The sequence below is a fragment of the Ixodes scapularis genome, unplaced genomic scaffold, assembly GCF_016920785.2.
Source record: "Ixodes scapularis isolate PalLabHiFi unplaced genomic scaffold, ASM1692078v2 PGA_scaffold7__128_contigs__length_106722199, whole genome shotgun sequence".
NCBI lineage: Eukaryota > Metazoa > Arthropoda > Arachnida > Ixodida > Ixodidae > Ixodes > Ixodes scapularis.
This window is the reverse complement of record NW_024609882.1, coordinates 97359215-97386593: the sequence shown is the minus strand read 5'-3', so window position 1 is coordinate 97386593 and position 27379 is coordinate 97359215. Positions and strand designations below refer to the sequence as shown.

The 27379-nt window shown below is 48.1% G+C and overlaps 2 protein-coding genes across 3 annotated transcripts in view; one reads left to right on the top strand and one right to left on the bottom strand.

The window, feature by feature from the left end:
• The window catches only part of LOC8025662 (DNA-directed RNA polymerase I subunit RPA43), a 46175-nt gene extending 21285 nt beyond the window's left edge, over positions 1 to 24890 (bottom strand). The window contains exons 1-3 of one of the 2 annotated variants that reach the window (XM_029989706.4): positions 24695 to 24890; positions 3215 to 3370; positions 589 to 777 (exon numbers count right to left, since the gene is read on the bottom strand). In XM_029989706.4, the coding sequence (XP_029845566.2) occupies positions 589 to 777; positions 3215 to 3370; positions 24695 to 24867 (518 nt within the window). In that variant the 5' untranslated portion in view covers positions 24868 to 24890. The remainder of the gene's footprint in view (positions 1 to 588; positions 778 to 3214; positions 3371 to 24694) is intronic. The other variant, XM_029989707.4, reaches the window with a different exon arrangement.
• A 304-nt stretch (positions 24891 to 25194) lies between these two features.
• The window catches only part of LOC8025665 (cytoskeleton-associated protein 5), a 126285-nt gene continuing 124100 nt past the window's right edge, over positions 25195 to 27379 (top strand). The window contains exon 1 of the mRNA XM_029989705.4: positions 25195 to 25539. The gene's annotated coding sequence lies outside the window, so the exon portion shown is untranslated. The remainder of the gene's footprint in view (positions 25540 to 27379) is intronic.

The following is a 27379-nucleotide window of genomic DNA, read 5'->3' as shown; positions in this document are numbered from 1 at the left end:
CACTGTCACGTTGGTGTCGAGAGCCACGAAACCATCAGTCATATTTTGTTCTTTCAGGCGCAAGTTTTCTTCAATGTCAAGCTCCCTCGATCATTCGCCGCCTCGTCGGCCATCCTTCGCGACAGTATCACCGTCCTCGTCGAGTTCAGAAACCAGTTCCCTCGCTCCATTTGGGAGGGTGTAAGTCGAGCAACTCTATTCCCTCGCATTTGCCATTTACGTACGGAAGATAAAATTCTTTGGTTCTTCGATCGGCCAATGCGTTGGTCCCCAAGCTCCGAAATTTCCTCGACCATCTCCGCCCCAAAGTGAAGCGTCTTTTCGGACGCCATTTCAGCGGATCAGAGCCACGCACTCGTGCGTAACTATGGATTACGCACTCACTAGTGTCCCCCCTATTGCGTACAAGGCCCGTAGATATGTGCCTCGCATTATCTTGTCTACGCCGAGGCAGCCAGGGGTTTTAAGGGGTTTCCCGACTGCCATTTGAGACGTCAAAGAGTGTGAGAATTGCCGAGCTAACATACCCCCCCACAAAGCGGGTCGTGCCACAAATTTCTCCTCGGCCGTAACTCGAGTTGCACTCACCACTCGCGGGTGATGTGTGCCCTGAGCCGGAGGATGGAGCCCCGGAAGAGGGAGACGGAGGCCACCCGGCAGATCAGCTCCTGGCCCATGCGCAAGTAGGGCAGCAGCTCGGGCCAGGGCCGGTCGGGCAGCAGCACGCTCACGGGCACCCGCTCGTGCACCAGGCAGCCCAAATGCTTGCGCGTCATCCTGGAAGGGAAGGCCCCTCAATCGCTTGTTCCGGGGAAGGGCGTCCTCCTTTCGGACGTCCGTTCGGAGGGAGTGCCCGGGATGGGGCGCACCCGGCGAGGGTCGAAGCAACGCCGAGGCGCAGAAAACGCTTTACGGCGGCTAAGACAAAGGCGCCTACAGATTACCTCCCTTCAAAAGCCTAAGGGAAAAGGACGTCGAAACAACAACGCGACTCAGCACACAACGAGCGACGTTTACCGCATTCGGCGTTCTCGCTCGTCTAATTCTGCGCAAAAAACGGATAAATGCGTGTCTGGCCACGTGGGTTGCATTCCACGTTCCCTCACAGGTGTAGTATTGGACGCGGATATTTATATATTTACGTGCCTTGTGTCGTCGTTTCCTTACTTTATCCTAGTTGTTCGGCACTTGTCTTTGCCCATAATGAACCAACTGACCCAACTCACCATTTTGTTGGATATTTACGTTCCTAGCATAATCCCACCGGGCATCTCGGTAAACAACGCGTATGCAAGTGGGTTACCCCCCCCTCCCAAAAACATTTTCTCGCTAGCACTTTTGCATGCCCAGTACGATAAAAAAAAGCCTCCTTGAAGCATTCTCCGTCGATACTTATTTCACCCATTACGTACGCAAATGCCGTCCGCTTTGAACTCCCACGGGGATATGCGTATCAATTTCCCATATAAAATTAAAAGCGCCAAAGATAGACAAGGACAAAAATGAAAGACAAACGGGACAAGCGCTTGCTCTCAACCGAACATTTATTTAAAAACAGCTAATGCAAACAACCACCGATAAAGACACACACTGAATCACCCAATGACGCCACCAATCAGCACGTGTCAGTAAAATCGATCTCTTTCTGATGCAGAAAAATTGACGGCTGGCTGACTGAATTTAGTTGTTCTTGCGGAAAATCACCCGCCTATTTGTTGTCACGTAAATTACACTTTTAGCCAGTCTCTAAGCATGTCGAGATGACGGCTCGTCTAACTCGATTATTTACACTCGCCATTTTATTTTTAGACTTCGCAGTACACACCTGTGAAAGAGGCTCGAATTTTCCTCTGTGGTATGAAACATCATTTCTATTTTAGCGATTGAAAATATTGAAAATGCTCAAAATAAGTTTGCGCGCATCACCTACCAGACATATTAGTCGACATTGTTATTACGACCATATATTAGACAAACAAAACCACATACTTTACTCGACAAAAGGTCTCCTCGGGATGTTAAATATTTTTGTATGTCGCTTCGCGGTTCAATAGAAAGCCCTATTCTCCCCACTTCCATTAACGTTCCCATCCCTATCAGCGGGAAATCTAGAAGTACGAGAGCGTTTCATCCGGGCCTTTATCGCGGCTCATCACTGGCTTCACAAATCCAACATGTTTGTAGCAGGCAGTTTACTGATATCTCGTTTTTTGTAAAAGTCTATGCCCTTGGGACCAAAATGTAGGAATTGCGTTAATCCATTTCCGAATACACGTTCGTGCACTTTATCTCGAAGACCTCACGTCTGTCTGTAAGCACGAGAAAAAAAAAATGGATGAATCGATCGATTGCTTACTCCAGTCACTTGCAAAGTGAGAGCAACAGGGCATTCAAATGCTCGGCCTCCGGACGTGCGCTCCATCCACCTGCCAAGTCTGTTCAATCCTTACCCCTGCCCATTCCTATCTGGATGAGCATCGTACCGGCGTGTGGTCGTGTATCACTACTGTGTGGTGCACAATAAAGACCCCAGGCTAGTGACTGCACCGCACTGGCTGCATCGCTCATCTACAGCCGAGGGTCTGAGACAAGTCGCCCGTTGAGGCAGACTAAGCTCAGGCTGTATAAACACACACACACCCCCTGCACCAAGTGTGCACGTGCGCGCTCGAGGTGCACGAGACATTGAAGTGCCGTCGAAGGCACAAAGCTCACGCCAAAGGCAGGACGACTCCTCCCCGTCTCGTCAGCTACCGTAGCCTTTCCCACAGAGAAGAGACACCTTTGCCGCGACTATACTATACTGGACAGATGATTTGGGAATTTATGCTCTAGTACGACGTTGTAAATGGTTATCTAGACTCACCAGCGCTACTGAACTGCATATTTTTCTCGGAGGGTAAGCCGTGTTCACTCCTTATTTTATCCTTTCCCTTTGTACAAAACTGATCCTATGACTCGTTTGCCACTGATTTTCAACAAATTTGAATCTAGCTCAAAAAATCTTGATATTGACATTTTTGGACCCGAAGGGAAGTTTTGAGAGCGCATTGATGTCTTCTTTCATCCTCATATGTAGACCTTTGTTTTTGTGGATTGGATACAATGTTTTTCGCTGCACCACAAAAAAGGCCTAGAGCTGTTTGTGCGGCACTCAAAATGAAGCGAATCCAAATAATTGAGCCCCCGGCAAATGCCGAGGCCTGGTGCTCACTTGTTGATACGTCCCCTGACCAGGCTGCCCGGCCGGGGCCGGAAGACGAGGAAGTCTGCGGCCACGTCCTCGTGAATGTATGGCTGGTCCCCCAGGATGCTCCCGCTGCTGCCCACCAGGGCGGGCCGCCCATAGTCCAGCAGCACTCCATCCAATCTGTCGACAGGGACGCAGTCTCAATCACTACGGCGACCAGCGCGCGTGTCCACCCAGCGTGTTCACCGTGTCCTCAAAAGCGGTCCCTTTGTTTCTACCCGAAGACTTCGCGGAAGCGTCGCGTTATCGCCTGCCAGCAGCGGAGGTGGGTGTGGGAGGCACCCATTTCGTTGTGGGTTGCTCTCTGGCCAGAAAGTCGATGTAAACAAAAGCAGGCACGAGACGGGAAGTCGCGACCAGCTGCCGGGACTGCAACATCCGACGGCACGGCACGTTAGCTCCTGCGACGCAGCTTGTAGTCGCTTGGGGACCACTTCGATGCATGGGCTGGGCGGAGTCGTATATTGGGAGAGTTTGGCCAGTTTATAATCATGCTGCCGTAACACAGTCGTTCCCAAGTGAGCCAATCATCCTGCGGCGCAGAGTGAGAGGCGCGAGAGCAGGCGCGTGAACTCCGGGTAGCCGGCAGCTGAGCAGGGAGGGCCGCCATTCTCATTAATTTGCCCGGGCATAAGATTGACATCCAAATTTTGTTTCTTTCTTTTTATTCCCCAGGCTCTGCCAAGAAAATGTGTTATGCCTTTGTGGGTTAAAAAGCTAACGAATAAAGTTTTCTCTACGTTTGACCCCAAAACTTTTATTTGGGCGAAAAAGAAGTGGGCCCATAGCAGACGTCGCGTAACCTCGACAGTGCTCTGCACCGAAAGTAAGTCGCGTCAAAATGGCGGTCGTTTCCTCTTTGCTCTCTCCTTCCTCTCTCGCTCTCTCGGCGCTCTCTTCCCTTTGCTCCACTTTTCTGCTCTCCAGAGCCTTCGTCACCACACCTACTGGCCACACTCTCCCAATTCACGGCCATGGGGTGGGAGAGGAGGGTAAACACGACGGCCAAAAACGCACTCCAGACACTAATGTTGCACCGTGTGTCGGGCCCCTCCCTCCTCCGGCGACCCACCATGCACCAAGAAGCCCCCTTCCTCTTCACTCTCGAGCAGGGGCTGGAGGTGCGATGGGGTGGAGCCTGATTGCTATTCTCACCTTCCTTGCAGGGTCAAGCACGACTAGAACCCAATCGTGACTGAATGTCCATTTTTCCGCGATAATAAATGCGACGTCGATGAACACAAAGTTGTTACCACGACTAATTTGAGGCTGTAACGAGCGTGACTCTAGACCTTTCCAAAGAAAACTTTTTGGCCACGGCCATTTTACGATTGTCACAACCCCTTATTAGCCAGAAATATCTGCCACTCGCCTGGACTGCAGAAACCCGGTAGGTGGGATCCTCCACCTGCATTGAGCGGGGTTCACTGGATTTTCTTGAAAGTTTTTACTTTCACTAAGAAGAGACGAACATCCTGAACAGGCAACATTCAGGATGTTTGTCTCTTTTTTGTTATCTTCCACAGTGAGGACCGGGGAATATTGGGGCTTGTAGCCTGCTCGGCTTTTGCGGGAAACAAACCGAGAGCGTAAAAGGACGTCCTTTCGAGGATTATTTAAGCCGAGATTATCTCCAAAGAGCTTTTGCTTCCTTTGCAACAAATACCTAATCGGGTGCAGGGTAGGGTACGGAACAGACATGGTCGTTCCTTTGTTTTGGTGCTTGCAAAAACAAGCTCTCGCAAACCATGCCCTCAAACGAGTTTGGATTCTGTCTGATCGTCCTGAAGTGACCGTCGTCGACCCTGTAGATTAGACATGCTGAGTTATTTGCGATCTTTCACGAATGAACCCTGTTTGGATTGGGGAGGAGGACAGACCGTGACGCCCCAAGCGGTTAACTTTACAACTACACGGATGGGGACAACAAATACAATGACTCAGCACTCGGACGACATAACCAAACGCGGAGTCAGCGTTCGGCTGGAGTTTGTGTTCTCCGGTGAGGGGGAGGACGGGCTCTTTTGTTTCCACTACGGCCTGCATGAACAATGCAGCATGCACGGTCCCAGCTCAGCACATAAGCCGAAGTGGGTCAAGCTCGCATTCTCTGAAAATAGATCCGGCACTAAGCGATTGTTAGTATTTCGCTCTATTGTAGGAGATGACATGAACATTCCCATAAGGCCTGTCGGCATGTGCACAGGCCTTGTGTTGAGTAAACACCGAGCGTGGGGAAAACAAACGGGTCAGAGAGCCCCCTATAGTTCGATCTCCTACCCAATAATGCGGCACCGTGGGGTGAGTTGTATATTTTGTTTGATTGATGAGACTCGTTGAATTTCATGTTGTGAGCGGAGAATATTGGTTACCCTGTGTGGTCAAATATTTTCGACAGTTACAACCTTTGTAGGTTGACACAGTCGAGCGCTTGGCGACGTGAAAAATCTGCATAAAATGCAACAAACATTTCAGTTGCATTCGCCCCGTTGGGCACAGACTCCACAAAAATAGCTTTTATTTTTGTTTTTTCTAGATGCGGTAGAAAGCTTTCTCAAAGAACTCGAGAAATTCTATTTGCCATTAAACACAGACAGAAAACAAATGTGGCAATTTAGCCAATACTAGTGTCCAGAATTGTGTCTAAGCAGGCTGCCACAACCCAATTATGAGAAAAACCACAGTCCAGTGCAGTTGGGCAACACTGACGTACACTCTTAAAGCTATGGTACGTGCGCTGTAGATATCTTGGTTTGAGACTGCCGCTGGAAAGGTCTATATGTGATGCAGCTTTCGTCAGATTTACACGGAGCGAATATTAAAATACCGAGTGAGGCGCGTTGTATTCTAGGCACAGAAAGAATGATGACGCCACAATTTCGAACAAAGGCCGTCGTCGAGATTTATTAACAATATCTAATCGGTTCTGCATGGTGTAGTCTTAATTCGTGCGAGTGTCCATCGGGGAGGGGAATGTACAAGGCAGGAAACACTAAGCCAAACGCTCAATGCCAGTTTTTTTCCTCTTCTTGCCCGTGGTATAAAATGCTGCCAGTAAGACCAAGTTTTGCAGACCCGCGTTTTAAATGCAACATTTCCAGGGCCGCCACCAGAGGAGCCCAAGTTTGTCTGCTTCCTTTGCGGGGGTGACGTCAGAACGCCGAGCTCTGATTGAAGGACAGTGGATAGACCTCAAGGCAGCTTGCTTTGAGGTCTGCCCACTATCCTTCAATCAGAGCCAATCAGAGCTCGGCGTTCTGACGTCGCCACAACCCCCGCAAAAGAAGCAGACGAACTTGCGCTCCACAACAAAAGAACATAGAACTGGGAAGGAAGAAAACATCCTCCAACCAAAATCCAACCAAGAGAGATTTTGGGGGTTAATGGCGCAAAAGCTACGAGGCCATCTGCGCCAAACTAGTTGTAAGGATCATTGTACTAAAGGAAAGGTTTCACAAAAGATGGACCAAAAAGCTAGAGTCGGTGTAAAAGGCCAATACTGCTAAGGAATTCCATTACCCGTTCAAAAGAGACTAGAGGATTCTCTCCCACAAGGAGAGCAGGATGAAATGGGATCTGATATTGGAAAAATTCGGGGAAATGAATGCGGCGCTTGGGCTCAAGGCCGGGACACAGCCACAAGATATGCAAAACAGTGAGCCTGTCACCACACTGATCACACGCAGGTGGATCTTCTCCCGAAAGCAGATACCTACGAGTTATAAATGAGTGTCCAATTCTCAGGCGGCACAACGTTTCATCGAGTCGGCTCTTGCATCAAGAGCTTTCCCAAACTCCTAATGTAGGTTTGGTAACATGAAGCTTGTTATCGCACTCCATGTCCCATTCCAATTGCCAAGAATGAAGAATTGAGGACTTCACCGAGGGCTTAATATCTTGATAGGGTAGACAGGAGAGTGATTGTGGAAGGTTCCCAGCAGACCCTGCAAGTTTGTCGGCTTCTTCATTGCCATGAATGCCAATGTGACTGGGCACCCAACAAGCGCCTGTCCTGTTTACTTCTTGTCCTTGTTCCTGTTGCGCTATTTTATATGTTTGACCCAACAAAATTTTATATTTTGACCCTCATGCGAAGCAGAGTCAAGTTTATATCAAATTTTTTGTACAAGCATATTTTTAGTATCTTTAAGAGAGCAAATTGCAAGAATCACACTTTGAGAGTCAACAAACAGGACCACCCTCAGTATTTTCCTACTGATAATATAGTCAATCACCATTGATACCGCATAGAGCTCCGCAGTAAAAATGCTGGCAATACAATCAACTCGTTGAACCTTGGAGAAGCTTTGACAGTATACAGCGCAACCAACGAAAGATGAAGTCTTGGCGCCATCTGTATAAACATGAAGATAACCATCATACTTGTTTTGCAGTTCAGCAAACTCTTGCTTAATTACAGCATGGGAAATGCCGTGCTTGTTGAACTTCGCGAGAGACCAGTCGGATTCAACTCGCTGTGTTTTCCAAGGTGGAATACCGTCGACTTTCCGAACGAGGCTGACCTGGTCCAGAGAAAGGTCCAGCGAGGAGCGAAGATGTTCAATGCGGAAGCTTAACGGTCTTACAATGCTTGATTTATTTTCAAAAAGGCGATAGGGAAGAGTAAGTTGGATGCTGAGGGTCGGCCAGAATCTTGTAAGCATATGTTAGACTAAGATATGTACGTCGTTTGTTCAGGGACAGCTCATTGGACTCTGCATACAAACTGAGGACGGGGGACATCCGGAAAGCTCCTGTTGCCAGTCGCAAGCCGAGATGGTGAACCGAGTCCAACATCTTAAGGGCAGAGGGCCGAGCCGACCCATACACTACTGCACCATAGTCAAGGCGGGATCGTACAAGGGCATTGTATAGCTGCAGGATACATTTTCTATCAGACCCCCAAGACTTGTGAGATAATACTTTCAGAAGGTTTGTCGACTGAAGGCATTTTTGCTTCAGCGCTTTAAGGTGGGAAATAAAATTAAGCTTTCTATCAAATATCACACCAAGAAATTTGTGCTCTTTCCTAACAGGTATAGGAGTTCCATTCAATTCCAGGGATGGATCCAAAGAGAGCCCACGTCGCAAAGAAAAGGGAACACAGACCGTTTTTGAAGCAGAGAACTTGAACCCATTTTCGTCGGCCCACTTGGACAGTTTCTTTATGGCTAACTGCAACTGGCGCTCACAACTAGAAAGGTTACAAGACGATGATGAAATCTGTATATCATCAGCATAAAGAGAATATGAAATAGAGGGTGGCAGCAGTTGTGCGAGTGAATTCATTGTTAGCAAAAACAAAGTAACACTTAAAACACCCCCTTGAGGAACTCCGTTTTCTTGAACAAAGGAATCAGATAGGGCTGAGCCGAGACGAACTTGGAAAGTCCCGTCTGTCAGATATTCCTTTATGCTTCGCAGCATACGGCCCCGGATATTACAGGCATACAGGTTTCGGAGAATCCCATACCTCCACGCTGTGTCGTATGCCCTTTCTAAGTCGAAAAAAACCGCAACACAGTGCTGCCTGTTTACAAATGCCTCACGTATCACAGTCTCCAGGCGAACTAAGTGGTCAAGGGTAGATCGACCTTGGCGAAAACCACATTGATTATTATCAAATACCCTCTGGCTTTCTAACATGTAGACCAGTCGCCTGTTTATAAGCCTTTCATATGTTTTCCCAAGGCAGCTTGTTAGTGCAATGGGGCGGTAGCTTGATGGTTGTGACGGGTCTTTGTTAGGCTTTAGGAGGGGGATGATATGTGCGTGTTTCCAAGCCCGAGGGAAACATGCCTTTTCCCACAAAAGATTAAAAAACAGGAGAAGGTTTTCAAGGGATTCTGGAGAAAGGCGGCGCAGCATTTCATAATGAATTCCATCGGGACCAGGGGCAGAAAGCTTTGTCACATTAAGAGCCATCTCAAGCTCGCATCGCGTAAATGGCTGGTTATAGGATGCTGGATTTCCTCCTGACATGACAAGTTTTTGTCGTTCCGCACGAGCTTTTAACTGTCCGAAAGTAACACTGTAGTTGGCCGAACTAGATGAATTATAAAAATGTTCCCCAAGTATGTTGCCAATATCTTTTAGTGATGAAGAAGGGGCATTAAACGTTGGAATTGCAAAGCACCTGTAATCCCCATTTACTTTCCTGTATCTGTCCCAGGCCTCTTTGGCTGGGACAAAGCTGGTTAAAGAAGAAAGATACTTCATCCATGACTTCCACTTTGCCTGCTTCCTAGTCCAACGAGCCTTGGCTTTTCGTCGCTTGAAATCAACAAGGTTGCTTGGAGTGGGGTATCTGCGAAATCGGCCCCACGCCCTATTTTGGTCCGCCCGGGTTGTCGCACACTCCTTATTCCACCAAGGTTTACATTTCTTCGGTATATTACCAGATGTTTGTGGAATGGAATGCTGAGCAGCCTTTAGCATCTGCTCAGTAACATAAAGTGTAGCGTTCTCAGGGGACATAGACGAAAGAAGCGAAGGATCTAAAGTGGAGTGAAGATTAAAAAGCGCCCAGTCTGCCTCGTCTAATTTCCACCTAGGGACCCTCTTTAAAAGATTAGGCAATGGAACGGTACTCTCTAAAACAACTGGATAGTGATCACTTCCAAAAGGGTTATGAAGAACCTTCCAGGAAAAACAAGGAAGCAATGAAGGTGAAGCAATAGAAAGATCGATGGATGTAAATGAGTTGTGTGCCGCACTAAAAAACGTTGGCTCTCTCCCATTAAGAAGGCATAACCCCGAAGACAATAAAAGACGTTCAATCCCACCACCACGGGAGTCTTGACGGGTACTACCCCACATAGGATGATGAGCGTTAAAATCCCCCAAAATTAAAAACGGTTGTGGGAGCTGTCCTATAAGTCCCTGAAGCTCTTGAAGGTTTAAAGGAGCATTAGGTGGCAAGTATAAGGAAACAATTGTTACAAGGCGGTCTAGAAGGAGACGTACTGCAACAGCTTCCAGGGGCGTGCAGAGGGGGACTTGAGAACAAGCAACTCCCCTCTGTACGACCACTGCAACACCACCAGAAGGGGTGGAAGAGGGGCGATCTTTTCTAAAAACCTGATGACGTCTTAAAATACTAAAAGAATTAGTGTTAAGATGGGTTTCTTGCAAGGCGAGAGCGATGGGTCGAAGCTGATCCATAAAATAGTTGACATCAATATTTCTTAAAATACCGCGACAGTTCCATTGCATAAAATGTAACTTAGTCATCTATAAAAGGTATGTAAATATAAAAGTGAAAAATAAACTTAGTAAAATAAGTAAGACTGTAAAGTCAACACAAACTAGGTGAAAGACATTGGGATCATCATTTGGGTGGGACAACAGGCTTCTTATTCCTTTTATGTTTACTGGACGGCGTTTCCCACTCCATATTGTCCTGGTCGGACCCAGGAGCGGACAGATTGTCAGCATCTGTTGACATCTCCACCTCCCGAGAGGTATCCGTTGTTTTTAGAACAGCACTTGTCCGGCCAGGTGTGCGGGGGGGCAAACCCCGACCACGACCGGCTGGGGGGGTTGCAGACGAACTGGGCGACGGGTCGTCCGAGCTCGTCTGGTCCCCTCCTTTCACAGGAGCTGCATGGGCACCATGCTGCTCCTTCGGTAAGGGGGCCCTCTCTAGCGAGCAAGAGCGAGAAGCTCGCTCCGTCTCCCCAGGGGGCGACCTAGGAGAGGGGGCAGGCGCGGCTGCTGCCGGCCTGTCCCTGGAAGGAGGAGCAGCACGCTTGCTACCACCAGGGGCTGGAGGAAGCAGCCGCTGCTCCTGTCGGGGAGCTGGGGCCCTGCAGTCGGCCGCCAAGATCTCGAGAGAGACCCGGGTGGCCCTTGACTCCGAGCGTGGTGCAGGGCCCCTGCGCACCACCTCGGCAAAACTCCCCTTTGACAAAAAGGAGAACCGCTTCTTGGCTTCTGGGTATGATATGTTTTCTTTAACTTTGATGGTAAGAATTTCCTTTTCTAGCTTCCAAGAGGGACATGCACGATAATAAGCAGGATGTGGTCCACCGCAGTTAGCGCAGAAAGCCGCAGCCGCCTCGCAAGTATCGGAAACGTGACCTTGACTACCGCACTCCGCACACGTCTCCTTCCCTCGACAGCTGCGTGTTCCATGACCAAAACGCTGGCAACGGAAGCACCGCTGGGGGTTGGGGACGTACGGGCGAATGCGGCAGTTCAAGTATCCTGCCTTGACTGTCTCGGGGAGGGTATGTCTTTCAAACGTCAGGATAACATGTCTCGAAGGAATTTGTTCGCCATCTTTCCTAAACATAATGCGTTTCACGGCGACGACACCGGCACCCTGGAGTCCCTCGAGGAGTTCTTCCTCACTAGTGTGCAAGAAGTCGTCCTCAGAGAGGACTCCACGGACAGTATTTAGTGTGCGATGAGGACTCACCGACACCTTCACGTCAACGATGGTAGTTAGTTTAAGAAGTGCGTCACTTTGTTTTTTTGTATTCACTTCCACGAGAAGGTCTCCAGTGTGCTGTTTTTTAGCCTTGTAGGAAAACCCTACAAGGTTTTCTAGCACCTTTGCTACAATAAAAGGTGACAGCTTGGAAACAGGTCTTTGTTCATCCAGCGAATGAACGATGAAAAACTTATTAAATGTTTCTGCTTCATATTCCTTGTCTATGGTTTTTTGTTCGGGGCAGCGTCTTTTAAGGGCGTGCCCTGAACGGGGTTTGGAGGGGTGGGGCGCCATAAAAGGGCAAAGAGTGTTCGGAATCCGCGGTGCACCGCCCACCACCGAGCCCAACAAGGGGTTAGGTAACGCACCATAACAAGAAGGGCTTGGCTGGAGACGTTACGCTAACAGTGCTGCCGGGAAACTATACCCAAGTGTGGGTCAAGACAGAGGTCTATTGCCACCCAAGGTTAGCCCTTGCCGCCAAAGAAGGGTGAAAAAGGAGCAAAAGAAATGAGAAGGAAGTGAAAGAAACAGGAAAGGTAAAAGCGAAAGATCGGAGGGGATAGTAGAAGAAAAGGCGACTAGACTGAACCATCCTGGCCGGGCCTTACCAGAACTCCCGTCTATGAGAAGCGGGGGCCGAAGTGGTGTATTGCCTCGCCCGGGGGGCCCCGAAGGGTCCAACCCTGCCCCGGGCTCAGCTCAACCACCAGGATGCCCTTTTCCCCAGACACGGGAAAGCCACGCACAGTCAGACGTGGGCGGGCGAACCCGCATGGGGGTCCGTGGAGACGCCACTCTCCAAACACCTGCTTTCACAGGTGCCCCCTGCGGGGCAAAATCCAACCAAGGACCCCTAGATTGCAAACCCAACGCACTTCACCACTGTGCCGAGCGGAGACTAGGAAACCGAGAGATTACTTTGTTATGCCGAGACTAACGGGGAAACCGTGGAAAAGACTAAAAAGAGCTGTGGGACAGTGGAAGAGCGCATAAACGACTGCGTCATTACACCGGACAATTTCCTGTCACACAAGGAATGAAATTTGCGATACAGTCTAAGCTCATTACAACAAACCTGGTTACAACAGACATGAGGATATAACATACCGATTTGTGGAGTTCGGTTGGTTTCCCTCTACAAACCATTGACTTCATATCTGCATACAACATACTCCTTTTACAAAAGACCAAAATCTTGGTCAAAATCAAGGTCTGTTATAACAAGCTCAGACTGTATAACCGAAGAAAGGAAAAAATGAAACATGTTCAAAGTCAAGCACACACCATACAGAGTGCCACGGTAGAGCAGACACAGAGAATATCTGACTTTTTCGTTAGGATTGAGGTACATCACTATGCACGTTGTAATGAGGCAGTAGCCATAGATCATCTGAGCATGAAACGCATTGGAGTATGTCCCTTCTACAACTGGCCAGGTGACGTGCTGTGCTTTGGAGTGTACACAGGGACATGAGCATTTGTTAGTAATAGGCAAACAATCTCAAATGCATCTCCTTCGGCAGCAGGCAAAGAGTAGTTTGTCTTTTTCTCTACCAATTTACATCACATTTCTCGGTCATTTCATTAGAAATTAAATTGACCTTTGCCAATCTCCAGAAAGTCCACTCAATGTGCTTACTTTCGTATAAAGTGTCATAATGCAAACACTTTTTGATGTCTGATATTGCACATCTCCCTAAAGCTGGCTTCACACGCATTAAAATCAATCTCCTGGGGCTGCAGCTTTTTTGTAGCATTTCCAATGGCACCGGTGAGCAAAAGTTTTGTTCTGCACAAAGGTGCAATCATCCTGCACATTGGTACTCATGATGTTCTGATGCCAAAGTTGGCTTAACTTCCATCACGAAATTTGGCTTCTTTCAAAGACTGCAGCTTCTCTGCAGTGATTCTAAAATCCCAGGGCAAGTCGTGTACACTGGTACCACACTGCGAAGCTCACCGAGCCAAAGCAGCCTGACCATGTAATTGAGTTTGAAGTCGGGCTAGTATTGGCCACAGGATAAAACAGTGCATAAAAAGACACAGGACGAGAACACAAAAGACAAACACAGTGCTGACTCATGACTTTGTTTTCTGTTTCTTCTTCAAAACATAAAGGCCATGAAGTGAAAAAAAGAAAAAAACCCATTCACAGCAGTACACATTTTCAATATACCATTTGAAAAATTAAAAAATAAAAATAATAAAACAAAGTGTCACAGAATATCTAACAAATTAAAAAATTGTAGGAACTAAACCCCAACTTTTACACATACGTTCCCATTCTATGAATAAACAAGCGACCCCGAAAGTGCATTTTATATGAGGGGGGGCTAGCAGTCGAAATAAGGGGGGGGGGGGGGGGGGGAATGAAAATTTGAAAGAACAACCACTACCAAGAGTTTACTATTTATAGAAAGTTCATTATCACTACCTACATCGTGTGTCCATGCATATTGATCCGAAATTCCTGTCACGAAAAATGCACTGGAAAATCGGGTGCCAGCATGTAGAAAGCACACATTTTCAACGAAGGTGTATTTTAATCGTGGACGCATTCCTGTAAAATTTCTTGGTGCAGCCCCGTTCCTGTGAAAAGTTATAACAGTGCATTCTTGAAAATTTCGAAAAGTTTACCACCGGTGGACGCGGTCGTCCTTCGGTGGTAAACCTTCACTGGCGGTGCCCTTTTTTATTTCAGCATGTGTCCTGTTTTTATGGTCGTCTTTGAAAAGGGGGGTAAAACAGTCTGGGTGTATATTAGGGTGACCGCATGAACATAGCAGGCTGGCTAGCCAAGAACCAAATGGTGTTTCAAAAACCAGATACAGGAGTACAGGCGAGAATGCCGCGATACTTTGATGTCTCCGACGACTACTGTGATAGCGGCGCTTCAACACAGACTGCAGTATGACCTTTCCCTTGACAACCTGTGTCGCATGCTAAGGCCTCCTCCTGCCTTGGGAGTTGGGATACTATATTCCGTCAACTTGCTAATCTGTAAGCAGTCCCTCATTCAAGGGGGTGCTTTCTTCTCGCGCAGACTATCTCCCCACATTGCGCTTCGGCTTTCCCCACGGAAGCAATTATTCGACCCTCGTGGTTGCTCAGACAGCAAAAAAGTGCAGCTCCAAGAAAAAGCTACAATATATCCTCATGTTCTTTGGGAAATGTCACTGCTCAAAATAGAAGCAAAACGAAGAAGCCGGCTAGCTGGGTGGACACAAACAGTGCGCTGCACGTTCCCTTGCATCACCAACCCACGAGTGCAGTATGGAACGGCCCGAGGAAAATGATCAAGCAGGGGAGGAAAGGAGATCTCCCTCACTATACACCTTTCCAGAAAACGCTCCTAGGCCGTCGCCATATTGCTGATGCTGATGCGGCTGGTGCGACTTTCACGCCCTCTATCAGCTAGAAATTTTCTGCCATTCTCTTGGACTGTGAAGACCCGCTCAGCGCGGTTCTCTACCTACGTTTTTGCGGTTCTGCATTTAACGTTTTCAGGCACCTCTTGAAAGTTTCCACTTAATTTTTTTTTATGCGTGCTGCGTACCCTTTTTGTGTTATCTTCCATTGTGAGAAATAAGGCTGGTAAGTGCCTGCCATTCAAGCTTTTCTGCTCGACATTCATGAGAAATGAAGGAGGTGAAGAACGTCAAACGGCCCTCGACGCGATTTTGTGAACATTGTTCTCCCCCCTCCCAGAGATAAACCGCGTAGAATCCTCAGTCGTCTCCAAAAATAGTTGGCCGGGATGGGGTGGGAAACGGGTCAGTCGCATACCTTCCTTTGCCTCGTTGCTGTTGTGAAAAAAAAGAAAGCTCTCCCGAAAACGTGCCCCGAAACGAAGTCATCTTGGGTTCCATCCGATCGTCAAGATGTGACCATTTTATTTGAGGTCTTTCTCAAATAAATTATTTTCAGATAACGCTGCATCGTGTGGTACGCACAATATATTGTTTAACACTCGCTAAATTGTATGTCCGTGTCCTGTTCATAGGTAACGCAATATTTGTGAGCGTGAAAAATGCATGCCTTTCGGCCCTCTTCTGTTGTAAATTATTTTCGACAGCTAAGTGCTTTGTCGTTTGTCATGCGGCTAATCGCGCGGCGCCGTCAAAACTTATCGTAAAAAAAAACCCCAAAACTAGAACTACAAATTTTAGTCGCATTCAATCTGTCGCGCGCGTACCCAACAAAAATAGTTCATAAGTTATTTATTTATTTTTTTTTTTTCAAATGTGGTACAATGCTTTCTCAATGACCCCGGGAAAATAAATGCACCATGCAACAGAAAATACAGCGGGAGAAGACGAGAATTTAGCCGCCAGCAGTGTTTGAAACTGCACCTACGCAGGCTGCACCTATTGAGATCACAGTCCACTCGGTCAGGGTTAGGAGGGACGCCGGTGAGAATCTAGCCTCAAACCCAGTGAATGGGCTCGAAAACAGTTTGCTGCCCCTGGGGTCGAGTGTTTCTTGGAAAGGTGTATACTATGCAAACTGCAAGCGCTGGCTCTTTTTTTTCCTTTTTATTTTTTAAGAGCTTTTATATTGTCCGCAATCTACTGACACTTTGCTATACTTTGCAATTTCTTTTATGGAATTTCGTGGGAGAAAGTTGTGCCGTGATTTGCTGGGTAACCAGCTGTAACAAAAACAGCCACGTGCTCGCTCTTAGCCAAGAATGTGGCTTGGCGGAGCTGAGAAACAACGGGAACACAGAGGGGGAGGGGTGCAGGCATTGTTCAGTAGGTCTTGAACCAAACGCACGGGGGCTCAGCATATTGCCCAGCACCCCCTGGAAAATGTCAACGGGTGCTCCAGCCCCCGTAGACTCCCGGTTATGGGGCTCCTGGAATAAACTCAAATTCTTCATCACACATCGTAACCAGCTCTGCACCAATGCATACGTCAAGAACGTGTAGACAAACGTAATATGCTTCCTGAATGTCCCTAGTCAATTCTTTGGGGTGTCTTGCCAACATTTCAATCTGTTTAAACAGAGGTGTACAACCACATTTATTGGAATAAACTGCCAGGTGACACGATGACGTTGACCTCAAAGACAGCGTCTTCCCTAGCTCAAACATTTATGCACTGACCTATCTGTCCTATTGTACCTACTGTAAAAAAAAAAAAAAAAAAAAATCCATTTTTATTTTTAAAATGTTTGAAGCTGATTGAAGAAGTTTACTGCTGTGAATGAGTCTTTTTTCCACTTTGTTGCCTTCAGGGCCTAGGCAAGGGGGGGGGGGGGGGGGGAAAGGTTTGGGAAGTCAAACCCCCCCCCCCCCCCCCCCCCCTCCGTGGGCCCACTTGCTCCCCTGCTCATGCAGTCGGTTTTGCATGGGGCATGGAGCAATTAAAGGGGGAGTGCGGACTATCTCCAACTTACATGCTTTCGGGAAAAGTGTTTGTGGGGTAGAAAATGCTCATATATAAAATAGGCAATATTTACTCATTCATGTTTATTTGATGGGATGCGGAACTTGATCTAAGGTATATAGAGAATGGACATTTCGAAACATTTGTGGGGTGAAAGACGGCAATTTGAAGGCCAAGTATAACAAATTATCTTCACTAAAATACACAGTTCAGTCAAACCAAAGCGAACATAATAAAACAAACACAAGTTTATGATATAAAACAATGTCAGTGATGCGTTAAATGATTTGTAAAAACTGCACTGCAAGCAACGGGTGGCGCTGCGCTCACGCACACCTTGAGTACTGATCAGAATTACCTGCTTTCGACTAGAAATTACCGCGAATAAAAAAGTAAGTGTGACTAGTTATTTCAGAAAGCAATTTACAGGCTCTCTTGATTATCTCACATATGCCAAGCGCCTAAACATTAAGATCCAGCCACCTGCGTTCACAATAAAGAATATCCAGGTCGTCCTCCACTTGAACTTCAATGTCGTGGTGAACATTCAAAAGCACTAGACCGAGCAGTCGCTCATTAGAAGTGGACGCTTCTATCACCTAGATAGAAGCGTCAGTATCGGCAAGCTCAATGCAGCTAAAACAAGTGTGCGGCATTGTACAATGTAACTGTGTGCACGCATACAGCTAAGAAGACACTACGTCAACTACTCTGGTGAATGCAAAACCTTTTTCTAGAGCAACCTCCAAAGACCCCAAAAAAAAAAAAAAAAAGTCAGGGAGGCTCTGAATAGCCCCGATGCACGCCATGCAAGCTGTAATGGAATGCTCCAGGCTTGTTTCTGAACATTTTAAATTTTTTTCGAATAAAAAAGCAACTTCGAGGCGCTGTTATTTATTAGAAATATCACTCACAAAAACGTTATATGCGTTTCTTTAGTAAATAAACCGTTTTAATCTGCATAGTTGCGAACTAAAATAGCCACTCCGTGCTTTGACATAGCGCGTCACCTGCTCGCATCCTACCAGCTGTGTCACAGGAAGGCGCCCGCGAGGTGGAGCAACCAAAAACATCTCGTTTCTCCGTCTTGCATTTGGAAGCCCGTATGAGCAGCTCGCATGGGAGTTAAGGAACTGAAACCAGGCCTGAATAGAGCTCCAAAAACTCTTCAGCACCAGGTGCTGCCCTGCTTTCCAAAGATCTTTGCAAGCAGAAGCGACGAAAGTAATTGCAACATATGCCGGTGCTTTTTAAATCTCCCATCTTCATCAGGTAATCCATGAAAGGAAGGAACACGGAGCGCTTAAAATGCTCTTCAGTGCTTCTGGCGGGAATGTTACGGCGGTGATGTTGCTGAATTCTTACTCGCGGCATCTGAATTTCAACTTCCGCTGTCTCGGCCATTTTAAAGGGCAACTCCGCTTCATTTTTGGTTTTGAAAAAACAATGCAGTCCTCTTTAGTATCGCCTAGGAAGACCACACGTCAAATATTACAACACAGTTCTGTCTAAATGTTTCTTAAACGGTCCGGCAAACTTTGCAACTCGCCAAGTTGCCGAAATCGGCTGACTTGAGCAAGCGAATTCAGGCGCAACCAACAGCGCAGTCAAGGCTACGGCATGGGCAGAGCCTACATTGAGCTAAACGTCATCACCATTTCGCCCTTTTGCTTGTTTTTACTTCTCCGATCGAGCGTAGCGCATGACGTCAGCAACGTTGCCTCTCGGCGCTCAGCGGTGTCCACGTGATTGGCGTACGCGCCTGCGCAGCGCGCTTCTTGGGAGCAGACCAACCACCCGCCGTGGTCCCGCTGGTCCCGCCGTTACCGCCGTCTTCCGCGTCACAACCACCGTCGTCGTCTCACTGTTTGCGATTATTTCCTCTCGGAGTTTCGTCCACACTATGGACACCACGTGCGCAGAGTCGCAGACTTATGCCACAGTTGTGCAGACATCGTCGAATGCCGTAGACACCAAAACGTGGCGAAGAGTGCGGTGCAGACGACACTCGCGCCTGTCGCACGCGGCACGCCCGCCCCCATCCCGCCCGTCGTTGGGCCGAGGATCACGTGACATCTCGTACCACGTGATGGCCATGTACTTGGCGGCCCGAGGATAATATTGCCGGACGGAGCCGAAGTTTCGGTTTCGATTTCCGCTCGTGTTTAAAATTAGATTTAAAAATATATATCCCATTTTTCGCGAAGCAAACGACGTAGTGTCTTTTACTAGGGCTTTTTAATTTGAAATCACTCATTATCCCGAAATCTTCGGAATTGAGCGGAGTTGCCCTTTAAGGTGACTTGGAATAGGGGTAGTGTTTGTGGATGGACGTTTGCTCTGATTTTTCAACGTTGAAATTTTTTTTCCTTTTTTTGTATTTATTGTTTTGTGACAATATAGCTATTTTTTTTTGTTATGTCTGGACGATACGCATTGGTAATGCAGCGCTACCTCAAAAAGCGGAGGGAGTTGTGTGCTGTGAGGAAGCTTTTAAAGTTGGTGGGCCGCAACTACGACGACAGTAGAACAGGGAGCCCAAATGAAGCCTACTCCGTTTTAAAAAAGTAACAATGCAGCTTCACCCATTTTATCTTAAGAGCGACTCTCTAATCTTTGCGTGAGCGTCTGTAGCGCAGAGTTCACCCTGCTTCGTCACTGGGGGGGGGATACTTCCTTTGAACCCCTTCCGAAATAGAATCCTGGCTAAGCCACTGGTTGCCCTTTTTGCATTAAAGAAAAAGAAAACAAGGTTGTGAGTCAGCACCGTGTTTGTCTGCTTTTTGTTCTCGCCCTGTGTCTCTCTATGTGCTGTTTAAGCCTGTTACCAGCATGACTATGTTTCTGTGTGAATGGACACTGGAGAAAGCTCAGACGTGTGCACAGTAGAGAATACACAGAAAGAAAACACGTAAAAGACGAACGCGCGTGCACGAGCACACACACACACACACGCACACACACACAGTGCGCACAGTATACGCTGAAATCAGGCTGTGCTCTCTCGTCAGAGAAGACCTCGATTGTTGTTGAATTTCTTCTGCCTATGATCTGTTGAAGTGAGCATTTTCGTTAACTCGCCAGTGACGGCACATCAACAGTAGTAAAGAGTAAAGCTATACACACTGCGGAGTGCGCTTTGGACAGAAATGGCTATACGCACTCCGTACAGAGCTCATGCCGCTCGGGCGACCCTTTTCGAACGGCGCGTGTATCACGGGAGAGCTTGTTAACACAGCCCCCCACCTGTGTTCACGTCGCTTCGCGGCGGCAGTATGTTGCTGCTAATTACAAAAACTTAACGAGTATGCGCTGCTTCGCGGCATCCAGCCGGTAACCCAGGCCCCGCTGTCCCCGATCGCACCTCCGGAAAGGGAGTCTCATACCACTTAGTTCTGCGAAGTTTCGTTGACAACGTTTGGTTTTTTTAGTGTTCATCGCAAAAAAGAAATGTCGTAAATATCGCCAAATGCCTCGACAAAACAAAATTTTTCGTAAAAAAAGAAGAAAAAAAAAAAAAAGTAGGCCCACTGGGGATCGAACCTGCGTCTACTTGCGTATAAAGCGGACACCTTAACCCCTATGCTATGCCATCTTTTTTTTTTATTTTTTTAAAGCAAGTTTATTGAGCATTTGGAAACTTATTTCAAACAAAACCAGACAGCCGACACGCCGGCTGTTTTTCCGTTAGACTATGAGCAACCCGAACGTTGTATCCTTATATGCTAACAATTCACATACACCATTTCTGGAGATGTGTTTCGATTAAGTCCCACTGCTCCTTGTCCTCTGGAAATCTTTTTGCCGCAACACTGAGAGACCCCCTCAACTTGGCCGCAAAATACCCCCATGTTCGCTTGGCATGGATGTCGCACTCGAGATACGCAGTTCGGGATCGCCAAATCGCGAGCAGACCGAGCACCACTAGAACATGCATCACAGTTGGAGACTGCTCCTTGCTCTCAAGACACAACCATTTAAACACGTTCCAGACAATTTCATGGAGGCACTTCAGTTCCACCCAAAAAAGGTAAGCGTTGCTACACTCCACAAACACGTGATGTAAGGTTTCAGTCGCCCTGCACAAAGCGCAGTTTAGCGACCATGGAACAAAGAATCCTTTCTTATCAAGCCACACTTTCACAAGGAGCACTTCAACATGAAAACAAACAAAGAAATCTTTGCTGCTTGTAGGCACAGGCAGCTTTCTCAGCTGCTTAAAGACATCGGATGAGTTGGGAGCGTTGACGCACTGTCGGTACAACGACACTGGCAAAACTGCTGAGACAGTGTCCCAGTAAAGTCTCTTCCATTTCACCATCAAAAGATATTCCCAAGAGAAGTGAACCAAGAAGAACCTGATTGAGTCAGCAACTTCCTTGTAATATCTGAGATGCCTCGACGTGGTCGCCCGACTCGTGGTGCTCACCACCCATTGTTGCAAGTTTCCATATCCCAAGAAGTGGAATGCGGTAATAAAAATTGGATCTCTTTGGTCTCTAAAGAATAGAAAGCGCTGCACATAAAGTTTGAGGGTCACATTCACGAGCCCAAAGCCACCGCTTTCCAGACTCCAAAACAAGTTGCTCCTTCGCATCTTTTCCATTCACGATTGCCAAATGTCTGTGGATGGCGTTCACCATGCCTGTGCTGCAACAAACCACTTGTGCCACATGCAGGATAGCAGGGTATGACACCGCGTTGCAGACATAGCTTCTGGAGAACAATGACAAACGTCTTGCTGTCCAACAAGAAAGTTTTACTCGTATGGTCGCCAGTTTCTGCTTCCACTGTTGTGATGTAGGTACTGACAGATCCATGGGCACACCGAGGTACTTTTCCACGCCCGTAGACCATTTGACGCCCATGAACTCCGATGGCTTTGTGGCCCACTCTCCGAGCCAGCTCCTTTTCGACTTGTTCTTATTGAGTCTTGCTCCGGAACACCGACCCTAGCTTTCTAGTTCATCCAAGACTGTTTCGATTTCTTGCTTTGAAGAGCATACAAAAGAAACATTGTCTGCTTACGCCAGGAGTTTTACAGATGCTCCCTCCAGGTTGAGACCGGAGATTGACTTGTTGCGTTGCACCTTGAGGCACAGTGCCTCCAGCTGTAGGGCGAACAAGATTGGTGACATGGGGCAGCCTTGCCGGATAGAACGCAGAGTCAAAATTGGCTTTCCTTTCTTCCCATTTATTAAAAGCCGCGTGGTGATGCTTTTGTAGCACAGCGCTATCGAACCTCCCATCACTTCGCCCACCCCACATCCTTCCAAAACCTTCATGAGAAACTCGTGGGACAGTTGATCAAACGCTTGACTGAGATCTGTCTGCCGCACCGTTAATGGTTGATGACCTTCGGCTGTCGCTTCACAGACAAAACGCTTGACGTGAAGGTTGCGATAAATGGACCGTCCTTTCAAGCCATAGCCTTGGTGCTCTTCGATGACGGTTTTCAGTCCAATGTCCAGACGCCGTGCCAATATTTTCGCCATTATCTTGTAATCTGTGCTTAACAAACTTATAGGACGGAAGTTTTTTACTGCGAGGATTTTTCCGCAGGTTTGTACTTTTCGAATCAAAACAGTGAAGCTCTCTTTCATCGATGGGGGAAGTAGCTGTCTTTCTTGTATGTCTTGAAACACTGTCAGCAGAATGGGGCAGAGGAGGATTATAAACATGTTATAAAACTCTGAGCCTATTCCGTCCGGGCCTGGGGCCTTGTTTGCTGGCAGATTCTTGATTGCCCAGTTGACTTCTGCTGCACTGATCGGTTGATCCATGCGGTCCTTATGCTCCTCTGACACTTGCAGCAGATTGTCGAGAAAACCATTGGTGATGTTATTATCGATATCTTCTCTTCGAAATAACTCACTGTAGATGGTTGCAAACATTATTTCAACTTCTGTTTGTCCTTCCGCCATGACATCACAGTTCCTTACTTTCAGAATTGCATTTTTTTTCCCCTCTTGTTCTTTCCAGCATTGCGAAAATTTTTGTCGGCACCTCTTCCTTGTTTAACATACGAGTGCGGCTCCGGACTGCAGCACCATTTAGCTTTTCTTCCAGTAACTTGAGAAGTTGTGCTTTACATTCTTCTATGTCATCCTAACAGTGCTAAAGGTTGCAATATTCAAAATTCGAGTTTTTAGTCATTCAATAAAGTGTTGGAGTTGGGACGGCTTACACGTTTGGCAGAATGTTGTCAATCTTCAAAGGCTGTTTCTTCAAGTGCTGAAGCACCCCGCTCTGTCAACCATGGTTGGCCTTGAGGTTTGGTGCCTTTCTTCCAACGCTTGCGGGTCACAAGAGTAAATCGTTGGTCAGCCGCAGTCGCATGCGCTGCAGTTTTTTTCCGTTGATCGCCCTCCCTTCCTTTTAGTTGGCACTTCCACTCCGGTGACTTCTTGATCCGGGTTGCCATCTGTCCCGCTGGCCTTTCTGTTTTCCTCCTCCTTCATCTCAACCGATTCTGGTGTGACTTGTCCTGCTTGCGAGTTCTCTCTCGTCTTTGGCGACGGCATCTCTGTCATCTTGACTTCTGCGACGCTGCTCGCTGGTGGTGCTGAATCGGCTGCTCCGACGACATCAGTCGACAATTCAGACGCCTTCCCTGTCGGAGTCACAGGAATGGTCTCCTCCATTTCATCTTGGTCCATCAGGTTATCGACGTCTGGATACAGTCGTCCTCCTCGTGTCCGTAAGTGCAGCATGTCCTGCACCACGGAGTGCAACACTGCTTACGCATGTGACCTACCTTCTTGCACCGTAGGCACAGAGGTGGGCGGCCTGGAATGGACACCAACGCTGGCATTCCGAGGATGTTGATTTGATGCGGGATAGCGTCCACTGTGATCCCTTTCTTGAGCACCATTGTGACTGTTCACGTTGTTGTCTCCACTTTCTCAAAGCCTGGTTGCCTCCACTTCTCGCGCACGATTGATTTCACTTTACCGCGCGACTCGAACGTTTTTTGCACAGCTTCGCCGGGAACGCAGACGGGAACCCAATGAACTTTGAATGATTTCTCACTCACATTCGGATCGATGACCAGACAGGTCTTGCCCTTGACGTTAAGCACTGCCGCATGTAGCAGCTTCTCCTTCGCTGCCGCGTTGTGCAGGGTGAGCATCCAAACGTGGTTGTATTGGAAGGCACCGAAGCCGGCCACGTCCTTCATGTCAACGACGTACTTGAGAACGTCGCGAAAGTCGTCGATGCGGCACGGTCTCGCTGATGGGTCGCCATGTGGAGACTGAATTAAAAGAATAACGACCTGTTGGCAGCGTAGGCAGGATGATACGGTAGTCCTGGGGAGTCAAATATTCCGAAATACCTGTTAGAACCCGGCCGGGGTAAGCCGTAGAACGCGCTCCGCTGGAGCTCATGATTCCTTGCCCGCGCGACTCGGCGTTCGAAAAAAGAATCCCCCTATGCTATGCCATCGCTCACAAAACTCGTTGTAACCATTTGTTTTATACGAGTTTAGCGGAGTGCGTATAGCCATTTCCGTCCGAAGTGCACTCCGGAGTGCGTATAGCTTTACTCGGTAGTAAAAAATACAGCTCACTGTAGTAAAAACACGGAAGCAATGCACATGCGGGGCAACATACCTTTGCACATACTGGCCCCGCCAGGAGTCTAGGAGCTTTTTTATTCCTCGAACCTTGGTATTAATGTACGAAGGTGGTAAGGGTACGTGAATAACTTCGTGACAGTTTGTGAGGAGCGAATATTTGTCGTCTAAAGGAAAATTTGAAAATTTTCCCGCATGCTTAGCGGCCATGATGCATGATGAATGGATGGATGAGTAATACATGGTAATACACAGAGCCGTACTGGTAATACGGGTAATACATCAATCGTAATAAACTGTGGCTTGTATTGGGCGGTACTTTCCGCTACCTATAAACGTGAAAGAGTTAAAGTTACTAACACAATATTTGGTATTCTTTACAGCTAAATCTACTTTTATGTTTATATTTAAAGTTTTTATTTTTAATATAATGAAGTGAAGTTTGATTTTTACTTTACTGAGCACGCTTTTTTTTTTTGCGTTGCGCGGCGCCAGCGGTGCAGAGAGTGGCAAGAGTGGCTGCGCGCCCATTGGCTCTTCGATCAGTGACGGTATGTGACAGTCACTAATCAGCGCAGTGATTGAGGATTATTTGAACGAAAAAAGAAATTGTTGTCATAGGGCAAAATTGGCAGAACCAACGGACACCGCAAACACTGCATCCGGACCGTCGCACGTGGTGTAGGGACCGAAGTGCATTTTTTGGGCGGAACTCCGTGCATCGACGGCACCCGAAAACCAAGTCTGGCCTAGAAGTGGTTTGTGCCTCGCAACGGTCATCGCCGGTCGTCTGAGGGAAGTTGAGCCAACCTCGCTCACTCCGTTACTGCGAGAGTCCAACGCCTGACGGACTTGACATTCGAATGTCGCGGGCCGCCTCGGGTGAGTTTCGACGCAAAGAAAGCCCGGCTTGAACTCGGTTCTGTTCAGTCTTTATATCGGGCACCGAGTGTCGTGTTTTTGCGCCCCAACAACCCGAGCCTTCCGAGTTGGCCAACGGTTATAAGCGAGTGTGAAGCGCCTCGCTCGTTCCTCGCACGGCGCCAGGTCATCCGACTTGCGTGGTTCCTTCGTCTCGTAACTGGAAAGTCCTCCGAAATTTCTGGTACGGCCCACGTTCGGGGCGATGCACCGGTGCTTGTTTACGGTCCCAGGCCTGCCTCTCCGGCTGGCCCCAAGCTCGGTGGGCGTTCGAGTCCTGTGGTTCGAAGGAGGCGACTTCTGAAGCTGGGTCGTCGTAGGCGGCCGACTGTGACTCGCTCTCTGCTCCGCCCCGCCGAAAATGCCGTGCGACCTTTCGGAGCGAGGTTTTGCTCGTGGTCGGTACAGCCTAGCCGGGAACCGTCTCTCGTCCGCGCTTTTCGAGCGCTCGTTCGGGCGACCGTTCGTCCGGCCAAGGTCCGGCCCGTTCTGGCCGAAGAAGCCGGCAAAACCTGCTCCCCTGACCCGTTTCGGCGGCCACTCTGACCGTTCCCGCGTCGCGCCCTTTGTTGTCCGGTCCCCGTGGGCGCTGGTGCGCCGCTTGGCCTCGGGACTGCGTCACTCGCTACGAGAACCGCAGGCTGAGGCGAGAGGGAAAAGGCTTCCAACACCCCGACGCGAGGGAGCCCGAAAGTGCCGAATACAGAGGCTCGCCTCATCCTACTGTCGGGGCAACGCCGTGTTTTTAGGCTCGGTTTCCACCAATCCGAAAAAAGTGGAACCTGAACGGGGAAACGTCCTACCAGGTGAACACAAGCGAGGGTGCAACAACAGTGGTGTCTCGTTTGTATTAACACCTCCGTTTTCCCCTCAAAGCATTCATAATGCGAGTCGTCCCTAAGAACGAGGCAAAAATGCACAATGTTACCCTGTTCGCCTTCGAGAATTTAGTCTATATTAATGGGGGCCATTTTATCAGACGAGGAGTGCTAGTTTTTCTCCTGTGGTGGCGATCATTTCACCCTCTCTGTCACTTAATAAGGAATGGTGAAATCACTGCTTAGAGTTGCCCAGAGAACAGACGGAACTGAAAACTGATCCCGAAATGTTTACACTTCGAAATCTCTGAGCTTGGTTGGAGGTCTGTTTTTAGCCGGGAGGCACGCTGGTCCAGCGTTTCCGACGTGGAAAAGAAACTTTTCCGAGGTTGACGGTCAAATGCCATCTGCCCAGCGCATCTACCCGGCCGTAACGTGGCAGTTCGTGCAACCTCCTGACGCTTGAGTCGGAGGTCACCCGTGGCAGGGACTTTGAGGGTCGCTCAACACGTCTTTGTACCGCTTTCCTGGACTTCAACACCGCTCGCTTTAAGAAAGTACTCAATTGAAACTTAAAAGACATGATGCAATAAGTAAGATAGGACCAATCATACCTGTAAATGATAATTGTACACTTGCTTTTCAAACGGATGGCCGTATTTTGGATTTGGAAGGCCAAATTTTGGCGAGCACTTAAATCTGCCATCAAAAAGCGCAATGCGTTTTGCGATACCCCTCACGCTTGCGACGTATTCTCTCTCGGCAGGGCTAAGCATACTTTAGTCACGAGCTTCGCCACTCGGTGTCGTTAGCGCCTAAAGTTTCCTTAGCTGAAGTACCCGAGAACTGAACGACTGCATCTCGTCGTCCCGATTGTCCCACCGCATTTGCAGAGTGCTTGCGAGGTAGGCTACCTGTGGTTGGGTTTGTAGAATACAATGTCGACGCAAAGATTATTACTATGGCAACGTCGGTCAATGACG